The sequence below is a fragment of the Eubalaena glacialis genome, chromosome 17, assembly GCF_028564815.1.
Source record: "Eubalaena glacialis isolate mEubGla1 chromosome 17, mEubGla1.1.hap2.+ XY, whole genome shotgun sequence".
Taxonomy (NCBI): domain Eukaryota; kingdom Metazoa; phylum Chordata; class Mammalia; order Artiodactyla; family Balaenidae; genus Eubalaena; species Eubalaena glacialis.
In genome coordinates, this window is record NC_083732.1 from 34,517,512 (window position 1) to 34,537,563 (window position 20,052).

The window sequence follows — 20,052 nt, forward strand, 5'->3', positions numbered from 1 at the left end:
TTTAACCAGCTATCTGGGCATCCTTTACCCAATCAAGTTGACACATTAGGTTAACCATCATAGATGGTGAACTCAGAATAAAGGTGAGGCACAAAAACTTCTGAGTTAAACTCTAATTTGATAACATGTAGCTGGAGAGATCAAGATAGCAGAGTAAGAGGACATGGAGCTCACATTCCCCACAAACACATCAAAAATACATCTACATGTGGAACAATTCTCACTGAAAACTAACTGGAAACTGGCAGAAGGACTACTGCACAACCAAGGCTGTAAGAAAAATACACATGTAATCAAGTAGGAAGAGAAGAAAAGCAATTGGATTAGGACCTGTGTCCCTGGGAGGGGACTCAGAGGAAAAGGGAGATTGCATGGTTGACACTTGCCTAGGGGAGTGAACACGTCAAGCCACAGACTGGGAATCTCAGTCCTGGGATTCTACAGAGAGGATACAAGTCCTCTTGTCTTGTTGGAGAACTGCTGGGACAGAGAAAAGCTGGAGAAGACTGAACTCCACTCATGAGAAACATGTGTGTACTCGCTAGCCCCAGAGGTAGGGCAGAGAGAGGTCTGCTCTAGCAGATGCCATAAATCTGGCAACTGCCTTGCTGCATGCCCCGGCCCAAGCTGAGCAAATGCTCTGGCCCTGCTCACTCCAGGCCATGGAATGGCACTAGATCTGGGGTGGCAAAGGCCAGGGAAAACACTCAACCTTGGGATGCAGAGGCCACCATACCCTGGATCAGAGCCTGGGTGGGACTGCAGCAGCCATTGTTGGTGCTTACTCAAGCAGTGGTCCAGAAGCAGCCCATTTCCAGACAACAGCTACTCTACCACAGCCCACCGCCACACCCCCATACAGGCAGAGAAACCACATGGGCCCTGCCTTCCCTGTAGAGCCGTTCCACAACAGGGTAGGATGGCAGAGGCTGGGGAGAGTGATATCTATGAAAAGGAAAGGGGTCTTGTCCTTGAGGCAGGATGGAGAGAGGTCTGCTCTAGAGGCTGCCAAGTTTCTCATGACTGCCTTGTCATGTACTGCAGCCCTAGCCTAGCAAAGGCGCTGGCACCCCTCACTCCCTACCACAGTGTGGCACTGGATCTGGAGCAGCCATGAGCAGAGTAACTGTGGACAGTGTCTGAGCAGAGCTGCAGATGCATACACAGGCAGCCCATCTGACCTCTGTATGTGAATGGGCTTCACTTGCTTCAACACTCCCCTCCTGTGGGGCATAGATCCCAGTGCAAGGAGAGGGAAAAACCCATAGGGAACAGAGCCAGATCAAGCTCAACCCTCAAAGTTTCTTCTCCAGTATCTTGGGATCAGACACTTGCCTCATACCCAGTCTTGCCTCATACCCAGTCTGGCTTTAGCCCCTCCATATCCAGCTCCACCTCTTACCAAGGTGATAGCTGCTGGCAAAAATGAGGAAAAGTGTGACAGCATCCACATGAAACCAGCCCTCCCACCAAAGGCATTTGGCACATGCAATCGCATAGGGATACTCCCACATAAGAACAACTCTTCTAGACCTGCAAAAGGTAACTGTTTCACCTAAATTCATAGAGGCAGAGAAAGTTAAGTAAAAATGAAAAGGCAGAGGAACTACTCTCGATTGAAAGAGCAAGAGAAAAACCCTGAAAACATAAATAATGAAACAGAAATTTAAAAATTACCAGATAAAGAATTCAAAATATTGATAATAAAAATGTTAACTGAATTAAGAAAAAGAATTGACCTAAACACTGAGAATTTTAACAAGAAACTAGAAAATATAAAAATGAACCAATGAAAAATGAGTAATTCAGTAACTGAAATAAAAAACACACTAGAAGGAATGAACAGCAGACTAAGTGATATGGAAGAATGCATAAGTGATCTGGAAAATAGAATAATGGAAATCACCCTATCAGAACAGCAGAAAGAAAAACAAATTTTAAAAAATGAAAGCAATTTAAGAGATCTCTGAAATAATTTGTCCAAACATTCTCATTATGTTTTATCTCTCATTTTATGGCTGAAAACTGCCCAAACCTGAAGAAGGAAGCAGATATCCAGGCACAGGAAGCACAGAAGGTCCCCAAAAAGATGAACCCAAACAGACCCACACCAACACATATCATAATTAAAATGGCAAAAGTTAAAGATAAAGAAAGAATTCTAAAGGTAGCTAGAGAAAAAGAGTCATTTACAAGGAAATACCCATAAAACTATCAGCTAATTTCTTTGCAGAAATTTGCAGGCCAGAATGGAGTGTCATGATATACTCAAAGTACTGAAAGAGAAAAGCCTGCAGCATAGGATACTCTGTCCAGTAAGATTATCATTTAGAATAGAAGGAAAGATAACATCTCAGACAAACAAAAACTAAAAGAATTCAGCAATACTAAATCTACCTTAAAAGAAGTGTTGTAGGGTCTTTTCCATATGGAAAAGAAGTAAAAATCTATAGGAAAGGGAAAATCCCAATTGGAAAGGAAAATATATAGTAAGGATTGAAGACTACTTAACTAATCCAGTATGTAGATTAAAAAGACAAAAAAATGTAAAATCAATTTTAACTGCAATAAACAGTTAAGGGATAAGCATGAAGATGTGAAATAGGAAATCAGAAACAAAATGTGGGGGAGGGGAATAAAAAATGTAGATCTTTAGACTGTATTTGAACTTAAATGACTACCAGTTTAAAACAGTAGTTATAATTATGGGTCAACATATAGAAATCCCATGGTAACCACAAATCAAAAACCTACAATAGATACACAAGAACCAAAAAGAAAGGAATACGAGAATACTACTAAAGAAAATCATCAAGCCACAAGGGAAGAAACTAAAAGAAGTAATGAACAGAGAAGAAGTACAGAAACAACCATAAAACAAGTAATAAAATGACAATAACTACATATCTATCAATAATTACTTTAAAAGTCAATGGACTAAGTGCTGTGATCAAAAGACAAGGTAGCTAACCAGATTAAAAAACCAAGACCCTTCAATATGCTGCCTAAAATAGACTCACTTCAGGGCTAAAGACACACACAGACTGAAAGTGAGAGGTTGTAAAAGATATTCCATGCAAATGGGAACAACAAGAAAACAGGGGTAGCAATACTCATATCAGACAAAATAGACTTTAAAACAAAGGCTATAAAAGAGACAAAGAAGGGCATTACATTATGATAAAGGGATCAGTAGAAGAAGAGAGTATTACACTTGTTAACATATTTGCACTCAATACAGGAGCACCTAAATATATTGATATAAAGCAAATAGTAACAGACATAAGGGGAGAAATTGACAATAATACCATAATAGTAGGGGGACTTTAACACCATACATCTATCAATGGACAGATTATCCAGACAGAATATCAATAAGGAACCAGTGGTCTTAAGTGACATAGTAGACCAGTTGAACTTAATAGATATCTACAGGACATTACCTCCAAAACTTAGAATTAAAATTCTTTTCAAATGTACCCAGAATGTTTGCTGGGATAAACCACATGCTAGGCCACAAAACAAGTCTCAACAAATTTAAGAGGATAGAAGATATATCAAGTATTTTTTTCTAATCAGAACAGTATGAAACTAGAAATCAAATACAGAAAGAAATACGGTAAAAGAACAAACATGTGGAGAGTAAACAACATGCTACTAAAAAAAATCACTGGGTCAATGAAGAAATCAAAAAGGAAACCAGAAAATACCTTGAGACAAAGGAAAATGAAAATACAATACTCCAAAATCAATGGGATGGAGCAAAAGTAGTTCTAAGAGGGAAGTTCATAGCATTACAGGCCTTCCTTAAGAAACAAGCAAAATCCTAATCTATCACCTACAAGAATTAGAAAAAGAAGAATAAACAAAGCCCAAATTCAGTGGAAGGAAGGAAATAATAAAGATCAGAGAAGAAACAACAGAATAGAGATTAAAAAAATAAAAAACAATAGAAATGATCAACAAAACCAAGAGCTTGTTTTATAAAAGATAAACAAAACTGATAAACTTTAAGCCAGGAAGAAGTAAAGAAGAAAAGAAAGAAGAAAAGAAAGAGGACCCAAATAAACAAAATAAATGCAAGAGGAGAAATAACAATTGATACCACAGAGAACAATAATAATAAGAGAATACTATGAACAGTCACATGCCAACAAATTGGACAACAAAGCAGAAATGGACAAATTTCCAGAAACATAAAACCTGCCAAGATTGAATGGAGAAGAAACAGATAATTGAACAGATCTATCACTAGCAGTGACATTGAATTTGTATTAAAAAAAAAAATTCAAGCAAATAAATTTCAGGACTGGATGGCTTCACAGGGTAATTCTACTGAACATATGAAGAAGAATTAATACCTATTCTTCTTAGACTATTCCAAAAAATGAAGAGGACAAAACATTCCCAAATTCATTTTGTAAGGTCACCATTACCTTGATATCAAAACTAGACAAAAAAAGAAAATTACAGGTCAATACCTTTGATGAATATAGATACAAAACTCTTCAACAAAATGTTAGCAAACCAAATTCAACAATATATAAAAAGGATCATTCATCATGATCAAGTTGGGGCACAAGAATGCTTCAACATTCTCAAATCAATCAATGTGATACACCACATTAAAACAAAGGAAGAAAATCTCACTATCATCTCAATAGACACAGGAAAAGCAGTTGACAAAAATTCAACATTCATTCATGATAAACACTCTCATCAAAGTGGTTATAAAGGGAACACATCTCAACATAATAAAGGCCAGTTAAGACAAACCCACAGCCAACATGACACTCAAAGGTGAAAAGCTGAAAACCTTCTCACTGAATTCAGGAACAAGACAAAGATGCCCACTCTCACCACTTCTATTTATCATAAGTAATGGAAGTCCTAGACACAGTAATCAGACAAGAAAAAGAGATAACAGGCATCCAAGTTGAAATGGGAAAAGTTAAACTGTCACTATTTGCAGATGACATGATACTTTATATAGAAGACCCAAAGTCTCCACCCAAAGACTATTAGAACTAATAAGTGAGTTCAGCAAAGTTCCAGGATAGAAGCTGAATGTACAAAAATCTGTTGCTTTTCAATATACAGTCAGAAAGAGAAAGTAAAAAAGAAATCCCACTTAAAATTGCATCAAAAAGAATAAAATACTTAGGAATAAAATTAAACAAGGAAGTGAAAGATGTGAATTCTGAAAAATATAAAACATTGATGAAGGAAATTAAAGATCATAGAAAGAAATGGAAAGATATCTTGTGCTGTTGGATTTAAAGAATTAATATTGTTACAATGGCCATACCACCCAAAACAACCTACAGACTTAATGCAACCCCTATCAAAATAACCATGATATTTCCCACAGAACTAGAACAAATTATTCTAAAATTCACATGGAACCACAAAAGACCCTAAATTGCATAAGCAATCTTGAGAAAAAAGAACAAAGTTGAAAGCATCACCCTCACAGACTTCAGAATACTAGAAAACTAAAGTAATCAAAACAGCATGGTATTGGCACAAAACAGATACATAGATCAGTGGAACAAAATAGATGGTCCAGAAATAAGCCCATATATCTATGGTCAATGAAAATACGACAGACGAGGTAAGAATATACAATGGAGAAAAGACAGTATCTTCAACAAGAAGTACTGGAAAAACTAGACAGCTACATGTAAAACAATGAGATTAGAACTTTACCTCACACCATATTCAAAAATAATCTCAAAATAGATTAAAGACCTAAATGTAAAATCTAAAACCATAAAAATCCTAGAAGAAAACGTAGGCAGAAAAATCTTTCATGTAACTTGTAGCAATATTTTTTGGATCTGTCTCCTTGGGCAAAGGAAAAATAAGTAAAAGTAAACAAATGGGACCTAATTAAACTTAAAAGCTTTTACACAACAAAGGGAACCATCAACACATTGAAAAGACCACCTACTGAAAGGGAGAAAATATTTGGAAATAATATGACCAACAGGAGGTAAATATACAAAATATGGAAACAGCACATACAACTCAGTATCAAAAAAACCAAACAAACCAATGAAAAAATGGGCAGAAGACCTGAATAGACATTTTTCTGAAGAAAACATAAAGATGGCTAACAGACACATGAAAAGATGCTGAACATCGCTAATTATTAGAGAAATGCAAATCAAAACAACAATGAGATATCACCTCACACCTGTCAGAATGGCTATCATCAAAATGTCTACAAATGACAAATGTTGGAGAGGATGTGGAGAAAAGGGATCCCTTGTATGTTGTTGGTGGGACTGTAAATTGGTGCATCCACTATGGAAAATAGTGTAGAGATTCCTCAAAAAACTAGAAATAATACTACTATATGATCCAGCAATTTGACTCCTGGTTATATATTGAGAAAAAAACCCCACTAATTCAAAAAAGTACATGCAACCCAACGTTTATAGCAGCACTGTTTACAATAGCCAAGATGTGGAAGCAACCCAAATGCCCATCCACATATGAATAGGTAAGGAAGATGTAGGAGAATGTGTACATGGAATATTACTCATCCATAAAAAGAATGAAATTCTGCCATTTACAGCAAGGTGAATGTACCTAGAGATTATTATGCTTAGTGAAGTAAGTCAGTCAGAGAAAGACAAATACTGAATGATATCACTTATATGTGGAATCTAAAATATAATTCAAGTGAATGTATATGCAAAACAGAGAAACTCACAAGTATAGACAACAAATTAGTGGTTACCAAAGGGATGAGTGAAGAGAAGATGGGAAAATTAGGGGTGTAGAATTAAAAGACACAAACCACTATGTATAAAATATATAAGCAACAAGGATACCTTTCTTTTTCTTGAAACTAAATACATTTTAATAGAAAACAAAATACAAAATAACTCTTTTCAGAAAACAGAAATATTTAATCCTTTTTCCACAAATTAGAAGTTGCTTTATCCTCAGAGCATAGTTTTCGACGTGTGTGTTCGTGCTTAAGATTTGTTTCACAGACTGTTCATTAAAGTGCTATTGCAAAGCAGGAGGTGGGAGGGACAATCTCAGGGGGAAAAGACGCTGGAAAAGCCACACCTCAGAATCATTTGGAAATTCAACATTTTCTAATTCTATCTTTTGACTTCTCACTTCCAATTATTTTCATTTCTTTACCACAATCTGTCCTTTCAGTGGAGAGAATTGTAAAGAAGTGCAGCCACGAAAAGAATCTATCCCACCATCACTGCAAGAGCCCAAGACTTTCTCAATCAAAGCCACCCACCCACTTCTAGAAACATGTCAGCCGGAGTGATCAATCTGTCACCCAGAAATTTTCCCTTTCTCCCAATACACTGTACGACCAGATTCTCTGAATTCCCTGAACCTCAAAATTCCAAGTATCACAGCCAGTGCCAGGAGTAAAACCTGAAAGATGAGAGCAGAGAAGGCCCCCTCTGCCAGTGCTAGGTTTCCTCTTCTCATTAATAATAATAATTATAATTATAATAACAATAATAAAAAATCCTGGTTCTCTGTAATCACGAAAAAGGAAAGACATTTGCCAGGATGACCCCGCCCCCTTTCCTAGTTCCTGCCCCCGAATTCTACCCAGATAGAGTCCCTTCCACCCAGTGACCCTAGAGCACTGCTCCTGGGGAGGGCGCCCAGCAAACCTCCTCTGGCCAAGTGCAGCCCCGGCAAGGTGAGGGCACCATGGCTCCAGAGACAGGAAGGGGCCGGCACGAGGACACAGCGGGATCTCAGTAATTCTTGATCTCACGTTCGTTCCCCGTCACTGCCCTTCCTTCCCCGTCCTTCCACACTTGGGGGCTGAGCGAAGGGTGGCGGGCTCGGGATGTCCACGGGACGAGGGGGCACAAGGGGGTATGCGGGGGGACACGGGGAGTCCTTCACAGTCAGTCAGTGATTCCATCCGTCTGTCCTAAGACCTGCCGTCTGGAGCCCTTCGCACGCCCCAGTCCGTTACATCAGAGATAAAAATCAATGTTCCTGATTTTCTTGTGTGATTCTGGTCACCAGCAGGAGGTTGCAGGCCATGAACTGCACGCTACACACTCATCTGGCCGGTGTAGACGCCCACCAGCTCGCTGGACGAGCCGTCGGCGGGTGCGCTGCAGTGCATGCTCCTGATGTCCCAGACGCGCACCGAGTTGTCCATGGAGGCCGACGCGATCAGGCTGCTGTCCGGGCTGAAGGTGAGGCTTGTGATGCTGTCCGTATGGCCCCGAAGCTCTTTGTAGAGCGTCCCGGACGCCAAGTCCCACAGCTTCAGCCGCTGGTCCTCGCCCGCCGACGCCAAGTACTTACCATTGGGGGAAAAGGCCAGAGAGAGCACAGGGCCGCGGTGGCCCGTGAAGAGCCTCACCAAGTTCCCCTGCTGGGTGCTCCACAGCTGGACCGTCTTGTCGGTCGAGCCCGTGGCTAAGTAGTTGGAATTGGGGTGGAACTTGATGCAGTCCACGTCCGCCAGGTGCCCGGTGTAGATGCGCAGCGGGTGAGTCTGATCAAACGACCACAGCCTGGCCGTGCGGTTGTGGGACCCGCTGGCGAAGTACAGGCTGTGCGGGCTGATGTCCAGGTCCCACACGGGGTAGGCGTGGCCCCGGTACAGCACGGTGTTGGTGAAGCTGCCGAGGTCCCAGTACCTGATGGACATGTCCTCAGAGCAGGAGAGCAGCCCTGAGCTGTCTGCAAGGAACCTGGTGCTGTACGCTGGCCCGCAGTGTCCCCGCAGGACCCTCATCTCTGTGCCTGCGTTATCGTCCTCATCGTCCTGCGGGGACACATGCATGCGCACACACACACACAAGAAAAGAGTGTTTAGTGGTCCGTCATGGAAAACAAACGTCTAGAAACAAACAGACCTGCTTGGGAAACAGCACCTACTCAGTAAATGACCCTGTTCTTTAGGGTGACTCCAGGAGAAGAACTCTTAATTGCATATCCGAATAAAATGTCTCCTACAACTTACAAACTGCCTTCCTTAAATTCACCTCGCAGCTAAGACTACAGCAAGGCTGTTAGTGCAGAGCGATGACTGTGGACCTTACTCTTAGGTTGAGGAGAACCGATTTCCAGAGCCGATCACTCGAAAGATGTACTTTTGAACTTATGTTCTTAGATGCTTTTATTCTACTGGCATATCTTCGCCCATCAGTCTCAGCTGCTTTGTAGGCCACGCTGCTCCCTGTCTCTAGTCCATTTAGAAAAATCCCCACGTGCCTGTTACTACCATGCCTGGGGCCAGTGATGGAGGCAGGCGTGGTTTCACTTCGAGATTTTTCTACAGAACCGCTGTGGGAGTTCAACCAAAAATAAAACCTGGACATACCACAGAAATAACAGTAGGCCAGGAAGGTGCAGCCATCAGTAAATTATGCTCACGTCCTGTGACCAGGCATGAATGGCTGGTGTCCAAAAGGAAAGAACAGTTTTGAAACCGTGACTTTCTGGAGGGTCTCAAATATTTTCCCAAGGTAACAAACGAGACGTGGATTCAGAATTGCTCTAAATAAAGCCAAGTGACTCATGTGAGTCTTGGAAATGAATTCTTACGTGTGGCAGAAAGACGACTCGTGGTGTGGGGGGAGAGCCCCTCTCCTCATCCTCTTCCCCACAAGCACACTGTGTTCAAAGCCACTCTCCGTTCATTCTCTCGCGGACAAGCTCCTTATAACTGCAGCCATCCTCACCCTGGAATTCATAAAGTCAAGTGACCTCACTGGAAGAGCAGGGGGTAGGATGAAGCTTCTTGGACCAGCTTGCCTCGTAAGCTTCCTTCTCCAGGATATCACAAGCCAAGTGGATGCGGGACATGTCTACTTGATGGGGTTCGGATTTTAACTTCTTGGAACGCAGACTCCACAGTTTTATACAGGAGTTGTCAAAGCCAGCGGCGAGCAGCTTGCTGTCCGGGGAGACCTCCGCCGTGTTCAGCAGCTGCTCCGTGTTGTAGAAGGCGTAGAAGCAGATGGTGCTGAGAGAGGGGGGGCCGTCCTTGACACGTTTAATGCTCTCCTGCAGGACCTCCAGCGCGGCCTCGTTCTGCAGGATGGGCGCGGGCACGTCGGCAGGCTCCAGGCCGCCGCCCTTGCCCCGGGAGGGGCCGCCGCTGGCGTAGAGTTGGTAGTCCGTCCTCTTGGCGGGCTGCACGTCCAGGTGGATGTGCCAGGTGAGGACTCTGCACAGCGCGGTGTTATTGTCACTCTGGAGGTAACGGAGAAGTAGTTGTAGCTGTCTTCCTGCAGGTGGACCACGTACTTGTTGTCCAGGAAGGCCCACAGCCGGAAGTTAGACAGGATGTCCTGGATGGTCTGGGTGGTCTGCAGCTGCTCGATGACGTCCTTCTGGTTGGCATTCTGCAGAAACATTCCATGGAAGCGGCTGTAAATGCTTTCCACTGTGCTCTTGGGACTGTTCTGGACCAGGTTGAGGTGGAGGTAGACAAAGAGAGGGTAGAGGAGAGGCATCACTTCGTGGCTGTGCTGGGATTCAGAATCGGTGAGGAAATTCCACAGCCGTCAGAACTGCACTTCATATTGCTGGGGCTCTGCCTGGCAAGAGGCCGCAGACACTATTTGGCACAACCAGATTCTGATTGGACTGTGAGGCTGGTGGCCATCTCCTCGGTGCTCTGCGACAGCCGCAGGCCTTGCTTCAGCGGGCCGTCCGCGTCCCCGTACTGCCGGCGTTTGAGGTAGCAGGACACGGCCATCTGGATCTGCTCGGTGCGTACCCGTTTCATGACTGAACATCCAAGGCGGCTCCTGCTCCCACCGCCGCCGCCGCCGGGGTCGCCCCGCGTCCGCCTCCGTCGTCTCCGCGGCAGGCTCGCGCTCCGCGGCCGGCTCAGCCGGGCCCCCGCGCCCCGCGCCCCGCCACCCCCGTGGCGGCTCTGGGCTGCAGCCCCATGACTGATTGACACGGAGCCTCCGCGGGCTGGGCCGGGCCGCTCGGGCCTCGACGTGCGACCGTCTCCAAGGATACCTTTTATAGCACAAGAAATTATGGCCATTATTTTATAATAACTTTTAATAGGGTATAATCTGTAGGAACACTGAATCACTATGCTCTACACCTGAAACTAATATAATATTTAAATCAACTATACCTCAATAAAAAACAAAGAAAAAACCATTTGATAACCTGTAATATTAAATATGCTTGAATAATTATCATAAAAACGTAAGTATTTTTAAAAGGTAAGTAAAAACGACAAGATTGTGTGAGGGAAAGTATTCAGTGGGTAGTTAAAGCATCCTAAGGAAATTCTCAGGATGAGAAAAGAAACACTGAATAACAGTAGTTCTGTTAGAAAAATGTATGGTGTGTAAATTTTGTAAATATTGTACTGAGTATCAACAGGGTGTTCTTTTTATTGCTGAGTAGTTATCTCATTGTGTGCATATACTATGCTTTGCTGCTTCAGTCACCAGTTGATAGATATTTGAGTTGTTTTCAATTTTTGCTATTATGAATAATGCTGCAATGAACATTTATGTACAAGTCTTTGTGTGAATTTCTGGGTTATGGCAAATTTATGTTTAACTTTTCAAGATGCTTCTTAACTGTTTTCCTAATGGATGTACACTTTTATATTCCCTCAAGTCACGCATGAGAGTTCTAGTTCTTCACATTCTCACCAACCCTTGTTATTGTCTGTTTTTTGTTTAGGACCATCTGAGTGGGTTTGAAGTTATATAGCATTAATTTATTAATCATTTATTTAATTATTTAATTTTAAATTTGCCCTTTTGAATTAGTAAAATCTTTGAGAAACTGACCGTGACCCCTCCCTAGGTCTCTGGACTCCTAAATCTTTAATCTACTATGTAGTGTTGCTTTAAAAATTATGGTATAGCCATAATTCATTCATTGATTCATTCATTAATTGATTCTTCCATTCAACAATGATTAATCAAATACCTACAATAGGCCAGGCAAAGTTCTGGGATGAAAAGATGAGTTAACATGATTCCTGCCCTCAAAGACTTACTAATCTAATTGGAACCATGGACCTAGATAGTAAGAGTTACAATACAATGTAATAGATGCAAATAAAGTACAAAACGTACTAATTTTCTGGTCTAGTTAATCTTAATATGTCAAGGCCTTTCAGTTGCCATTTTCCTCGTCATGAGAACATCTTTCTCACATGCTCAAGGTTGATTTCTAGTGGTGAGGGAATTAGGTTGGAATGAGGAGCTTACTTCCAACAACACTACTGTGGGCTCCATATTTCACTTTACTTTAATCCGTTATCAAGGCTACTATAGATAGTAGTTCAGAACTCGATATGATGAAAACACCCCAGTTTCTGTTCTTACATCTTAAAGTAGAAAGATCAGATACTATTTCCATTAGTTGTCTATCTAAGGATATTTGTTGTCCATCTAAGGATAGGCCATTCCCTTGATAGATTTAGTTTCACCTCCACACACTAATTTTTTCTTGAGGAAGCAGCTGGAATGAATAGAGATAAATTCTGAGATTCTGAGAACAATGGCATTTGAAAGCCATTTGTATCAGGTAAAGAGGGCAATCCCTAAAGTAGATCTTCCTCTGATGTTCTTGTGATTTTTGCCTTATTGTATGCCCACACACAACGACCACCACTTCCCACATCCAGTGAGTGACTAACTTGCACAAAATTCATCTATAGATTTTAAACCTTAATAAAAAGAAGGGATTCCTGTGATTTTTTGGTACTTCCCCTGACCTTTAGATAAGACTTAACTAAATTATTTCAGGTAGACATTTTCATATCTTATTAAATAGGGAAGAAATTCTACAACCTATTCCACATTGTTCAGAAGTCCTAAAGTCTATGATTTAACATGGAAAATAAACTAGGAAGTTGAAGAATTTATATAACTCATATCTAAAACACACATAACTAAATTAGCTGAATTTTCCAGAGTATAACAGATATACATTTAAAATTTTGGTGAAGCATGCCATAAAATTATATTTTGTTCATTAACTCTGTCAGCTCACAAGCAATTATTAGGTATGGGTAATATATCAGGCAATATGTTAATTACTGTAGGTACACAGATAAGAGAAAGATGATCCTCAATTTAAAGGAACAGACTCATTGGAGAGACAGATCTGTAAACAAACAATTACCACACAATACAATAAGCATAGAAAAAATCATCAGGACAGGAATGAGGCAGTTTTAGGGAACATGTCTAAAGGAGAAGATTCTTGAGTTGTGTCTTAAATATTTGCTGCTCAAAGTGTGGTTTACAGACCAGTGGTATTTGCAACCACTGGAAGGCTGGTAGAAGTGTAGAATTTCAGGTCGTTCTCTATACATATAAAATAAGAACCTGCATTTTAATAAGATCTCCTGTTCATTAAACTTTGAGAAGTTTTGCCTTAAAGTATTCTTAGGAATTCTCAGGTGGATTGGAGGAAGGAAAGAATATTCTATGGAAGTAGGAACAATATGTGTAAAGAGACTATATTGGGCAGGGAATCCATATAATAGTGGATGCTGAGACAAAGATTTGTGTACAAGCAGTTTATTTGGGACGAAGCACTGGTAGGGAAGTGGGAATGAGGCAAGGAAGGTAACAATGACATAAAGAATATTTTTCGGGTTGGGGCAAAATGGCGGAAGAGTAAGACGTGGAGATCACCTTCCTTCCCACAGATACATTAGAAATACATCTACACGTGGAACTGCTCCTACAGAACACCCACTGAACGCTGGCAGAAGACGTCAGACCTCCCAAAAGGCAAGAAACTCCCCAAGTACTTGGGTAGGGCAAAAGAAAAAAGAAATAACAGAGACAAAAGAATAGGGACGGGGAGGAGGGGCAAGATGGCGGAAGAGTAAGACGCGGAGATCACCTTCCTTCCCACAGATACATTAGAAATACATCTACACGTGGAACTGCTCCTACAGAACACCCACTGAACGCTGGCAGAAGACGTCAGACCTCCCAAAAGGCAAGAAAATCCCCACATACTTGGTCTGAGCCGTGTGGATGAAAGGCTCTTGGTGCTCCAGCCAGGCATCAGGGCTGTGCCTCTGAGGTGGGAGAGCCAACTTCAGGACACTGGTCCACAAGAGACCTCCCAGCTCCACGTAATACCAAACGGCAAAAATCTCTCAGAGATCTCCATCTCAACATCAAGACCCAGCTTCACTCAACGACCAGCAAGCTACAGTGCGGGACACCCTATGCCAAACAACTAGCAAGACAGGAACACAGCCCCATCCATTAACAGAGAGACTGCCTAAAATCATAATAAGGCCACAGACACCCCAAAACACACCACCAGACGTGGACGAGCCCACCAGATAGACAACATCTAGCCTCATCCACCAGAACACAGGCACTAGTTCCCTCCACCAGGAAACCTACACAACCCACTGAACCAACCTTAGCCACTGGGGACAGATACCAAAAACAACGGGAACCACGAACCTGCAGCCTGTGAAAAGGAGACCCCAAACACAGTAAGATAAGCAAAATGAGAAGACAGAAAAACACACAGCAGATGAAGGAGCAGGGTCAAAACACACCAGACCTAACAAATGAAGAGGAAATAGGTAGTCTACCTGAAAAAGAATTCAGAATAATGATAGTAAGGATGATCCAAAATCTTGGAAATAGAATAGAAAAAATGCAAGAAACATTGAACAAGGACGTAGAAGAACTAAAGAGGAACCAAGCAACGATGAAAAGCACAATAAATGAAATTAAAAATACTCTAGATGGGATCAATAGCAGAATAACTGAGGCAGAAGAACGGATAAGTGACCTGGAAGATAAAATGGTGGAAATAACTACTGCAGACCAGAAGAAAGAAAAAAGAATGAAAAGAACTGAGGACAGTCTCAGAGACCTCTGGGACAACATTAAACGCACCAACATTCGAATTATAGGGGTCCCAGAAGAAGAAGAGAAAAAGAAAGGGACTGAGAAAATTTTTGAAGAGATTATAGTTGAAAACTTCCCTAATATGGGAAAGGAAATAGTTAATCAAGTCCTGGAAGCACAGAGAGTCCCATACAGGATAAATCCAAGGAGAAACACGCCAAGACACATATTAATCAAACTATCAAAAATTAAATATAAAGAAAACATATTAAAAGCAGCAAGGGAAAAACAACAAATAACACACAAGGGCATCCCCATAAAGTTAACAGCTGATCTTTCAGCAGAAACTCTGCAAGCCAGAAGGGAGTGGCAGGATATACTTAAAGTGATGAAGGAGAAAAACCTACAACCAAGATTACTCTACCCAGCAAGGATCTCATTCAGATTTGATGGAGAAATTAAAACCTTTACAGACAAGCAAAAGCTGAGAGAGTTCAGCACCACCAAACCAGCTTTACAACAAATGCTAAAGGAACTTCTCTAAGCAAGAAACACAAGAGAAGGAAAAGACCTACAATAACAAACCCAAAACAATTAAGAAAATGGGAAAAGGAACATACATATTGATAATTACCTTAAATGTAAATGGATTAAATGCTCCAAACAAAACACATAGACTGGCTGAATGGATACAAAAACAAAACCCATATATATGCTGTCTACAAGAGACCCACTTCAGACATAAGGACCCATACAGACTGAAAGTGAGGGGATGGAAAAAATATTCCATGCAAATGGAAATCAAAAGAAAGCTGGAGTAGCAATTCTCATATCAGACAAAATAGACTTTAAAATAAAGACTATTACAAGAGACAAAAAAAGGACACTATATAATGATCAAGGGATCGATCCAAGAGGAAGGTATAACAATTGTAAACATTTATGCACCCAACATAGGAGCACCTCAATACATAAGACAAATACTAACAGCCATAAAAGGGGAAATCGACAGTAACACAATCATACTGGGGACTTTGACACCCCACTTTCACCAATGGACAGATCATCCAAAATGAAAATAAATAAGGAAACACAAGCTTTAAATGATACATTATACAAGATGGACTTAATTGATATTTATAGGACATTTCACCCAAAAACAACAGAATACACATTTTTCTCAAGTGCTCATGGAACATTCTCCAGGATAGATCATATCTTGGGTCACAAATTAAGCCTTGGTAAATTTAAGAAAATTGAAATCGTATCAAGTACCTTTTCTGACCCCAATGCTATGAGACTAGATATCAATTACAGGAAAAGATCTGTAAAAAATACAAACACATGGAGGCTACACAATACACTACTTAATAACGAAGTGATCACTGAAGAAATCAAAGGGGAAATCAAAAAATACCTAGAAACAAATGACAATGGAGACACAACGACCCAAAACCTATGGGATGCAACAAAAGCAGTTCTAAGAGGGAAGTTTATAGCAATACAAGCCTACATCAAGAAACAGGAAACATCTCGAATAAACAACCTAACCTTGCACCTAAAGCAATTCGAGAAAGAAGAACAACAAAACCCCAAGTTAGCAGAAGGAAGGAAATCATAAAGATCAGATCAGAATTAATGAAAAAGAAATGAGGAGAAAATAGCAAGGATCAATAAAACTAAAAGCTGGTTCTTTGAGAAGATAAACAATATTGATAAACCATTAACCAGACTCATCAAGAGAAAAAGGGAGAAGACTCAAATCAATAGAATTAGAAATGAAAAAGGAGAAGTAACCACTGACACTGCAGAAATACAAACGATCATGAGAGATTACTACAAGCAACTCTATGCCAATAAAATGGACAACCTGGAAGAAATGGACAGATTCTTAGAAATGCACAACCTGCCGAGACTGAACCAAGAAGAAATAGAAAATATAAACAGACCAATCACAAGCACTGAAATTGAAACTGTGATTAAAAATCTTCCAACAAACAAAAGCCCAGGGCCAGATGGCTTCACAGACGAATTCTATCAAACATTTAGAGAAGAGCTAACACCTATCCTTCTCAAACTCTTCCAAAATATTGCAGAGGGAGGAACACTCCCCAACTCATTCTACGAGGCCACCATCACCCTGATACCAAAACCAGACAAAGATGTCACAAAGAAAGAAAACTACAGGCCAATATCACTGATGAACATAGATGCAAAAATCCTCAACAAAATACTAGCAAACAGAATCCAACAGCACATTAAAAGGATCATACATCATGATCAAGTGGGGTTTATTCCAGGAATGCAAGGATTCTTCAATATACACAAATCAATCAACGTGATACATCATATTAACAAATTGAAGGAGAAAAACCATATGATCATCTCAATAGATGCAGACAAAGCTCTCGACAAAATTCAACACCCATTTATGATAAAAGCCCTGCAGAAAGTAGGCATAGACGGAACTTTCCTCAACATAATAAAGGCTATATATGACAAACCCACAGCCAACATTGTCCTCAATGGTGAAAAACTGAAACCATTTCCACTAAGATCAGGAACAAGACAAGGCTGTCCACTCTCACCACTATTGTTCAACATAGTTTTGGAAGTTTTAGCCACAGCAATCAGAGAAGAAAAAGAAATAAAAGGAATCCAAATCGGAAAAGAAGAAGTAAAGCTCTCACTGTTTGCAGATGACATGATACTATACATAGAGAATCCTAAAGATGCTACCAGAAAACTACTAGAGCTAATCAATGAATTTGGTAAAGTAGCAGGATACAAAATTAATGCACAGAAATCTCTTGCATTCCTATATACTAATGATGAAAAATCTGAAAGTGAAATTAAGAAAACACTCCCGTTTACCATTGCAACAAAAAGAATAAAATATCTAGGAATAAACCTACCTAAGAAGACCAAAGACCTGTATGCAGAAAATTATAGGACACTGATGAAAGAAATTAAAGATGATACAAATAGATGGAGAGATATACCATGTTCTTGGATTGGAAGAATCAACATTGTGAAAATGACTCTACTACCCAAAGCAATCTACAGATTCAATGCAATCTCTATCAAACTACCAATGGCATTTTTCACAGAACTAGAACAAAAAATTTCACAATTTGTATGGAAACACAAAAGACCCGGAATAGCCAAAGCAATCTTGAGAATGAAAAAGGCAGCTGGAGGAATCAGGCTCCCTGACTTCAGACTATATTACAAAGCTACAGTAATCAAGACAGTTTGGTACTGGCACAAAAACAGAAATATAGATCAATGGAACAGGATAGAAAGCCCAGAGATAAACCCACGCACATATGGTCACCTTATCTTTGATGAAGGAGGCAAGCATATACTGTGGAGAAAAGACAGCCTCTTCAATAAGTGGTGTTGGGAAAATTGGACAGGTACATGTAAAAGTATGAAATTAGAACACTCCCTGACATCATACACAAAAATAAACTCAAAATGGATTAAAGACTTAAGTGTAAGGCCAGACACTATCAAACTCTTAGAGGAAAACATAGGTAGAACACTCTATGACATAAATCACAGCAAGATCCTTTTTGACCCAGCTCCTAGAGAAATGGAAATAAAAACAAAAATAAACAAATGGGACCTAATGAAACTTAAAAGCTTTTGCACAGCAGAATGGGAGAAAATATTTGCAAATGAAGCAACTGACGAAAGATTAATCTCCAAGATTTACAAACAGCTCATGCAGCTCAATAACAAAAAAACAAACAACCCAATCCAAAATGGGCAGAAGACCTAAATAGACATTTCTCCAAAGAAGATATACAGATTGCCAACAGACACATGAAAGAATGCTGAACATCATTAGTCATTAGAGAAATGCAAATCAAGACTACAATGAGATATCATCTCACACCGGTCAGAATGGCCATCATCAAAAATCTAGAAACAATAAATGTTGCAGAGGGTGTGGAGAAAAGGGAACACTCTTGCACTGTTGGTGGGAATGTAAATTGATACAGCCACTATGGAGAACAGTATGGAGGTTCCTTAAAAAACTAAAAATAGAACTACCATACAACCCAGCAATCCCACTACTGGGCATATACCCTGAGAAAACCATAATTCAAAAAGAGTCATGTACCAAAATGTTCATTACAGCTCTATTTACAATAGCCAGGACATGGAAGCCGCTTAAGTGTCCATCATTGGATGAATGGATAAAGAAGATGTGGCACATATATAAAATGGAATATTACTCAGCCATAAAAAGAAATGAAATGGAGGTATTTGTAGTGAGGTGGATGGAGTTAGAGTCTGTCATACAGAGTGAAGTAAGTCAGAAAGAGAAAAACAAATACAGTATGCTAACACATATATATGGAATCTAAGGAAAAAAAAAAAGGTCATGAAGAACCTGGTGGCCAGAGGGGAATAAAGACACAGATCTACTAGAGAATGGACTTGAGGATATGGGGAGGGTGAGGGGTGAGATGTGACAGGGTGAGAGAGTGTCATGGACATATATACACTACCAAATGTAAAATAGATAGCTAGTGGGAAGCAGCCGCATAGCACAGGGAGATCAGCTCGGTGCTTTGTGACCCCCTAGAGGGGTGGGATAGAGAGGGTGGGAGGGAGGGAGGTGCAAGGGGGAAGAGATATGGGAACATATGTATATGTATAACTGATTCACTTTGTTATAAAGCAGAAGCTAACACACCATTGTAAAGCAATTATACTCCAATAAAGATGTTTAAAAAAATAAAATAAAATAAAATAAATAAAAATAAATAAAAAACTGTTGGGTGATATAAGCAGAGAGATTGAAACTCTAAAAAACATTCAAAAGAAAAGCCAAAATCAAAAACACTGAAGCAGAAGTGAAGAATGCCTTTGATGGGTTCAACAGTAGACTGGACAGAGCCAAGGAAAAGATAAATGAGTTTGAAGATAAGTGAATAGAAACTTCCCAAACTGAAATGCAAAGAGGAAAAAGAATGAACAAAATGGAATAGGACCTTCTTATACAGTCTTCCTTCTGCATAGAACATGTCCTGCTTCTCAATTGCCTCAAGATCTCTGCCTAAGAGTATTTACTCAAGGAAGCCCACTCTGACCTCATACCATGCTCTGTAGTACTTACAATTTTCTAATCAATGCTTTTGTGATAGTCGGTGGTTTTCTTTAATAGCATTTATCAAAATTGTAATTT

The 20,052-nt window shown here is 40.3% G+C and overlaps 1 protein-coding gene across 1 annotated transcript; it reads right to left on the bottom strand.

Moving 5' to 3' along the window:
• Positions 1–7,992: 7,992 nt before the first annotated feature.
• Positions 7,993–10,762, bottom strand: LOC133077297 (TAF5-like RNA polymerase II p300/CBP-associated factor-associated factor 65 kDa subunit 5L). Its single transcript, XM_061172019.1, is given in 5 exon segments — positions 7,993–8,068; positions 8,070–8,785; positions 9,787–10,235; positions 10,238–10,591; positions 10,594–10,762. Coding segments are annotated over 5 exon segments (1,758 nt in total). The 5' UTR covers positions 10,757–10,762.
• Positions 10,763–20,052: the final 9,290 nt, after the last annotated feature.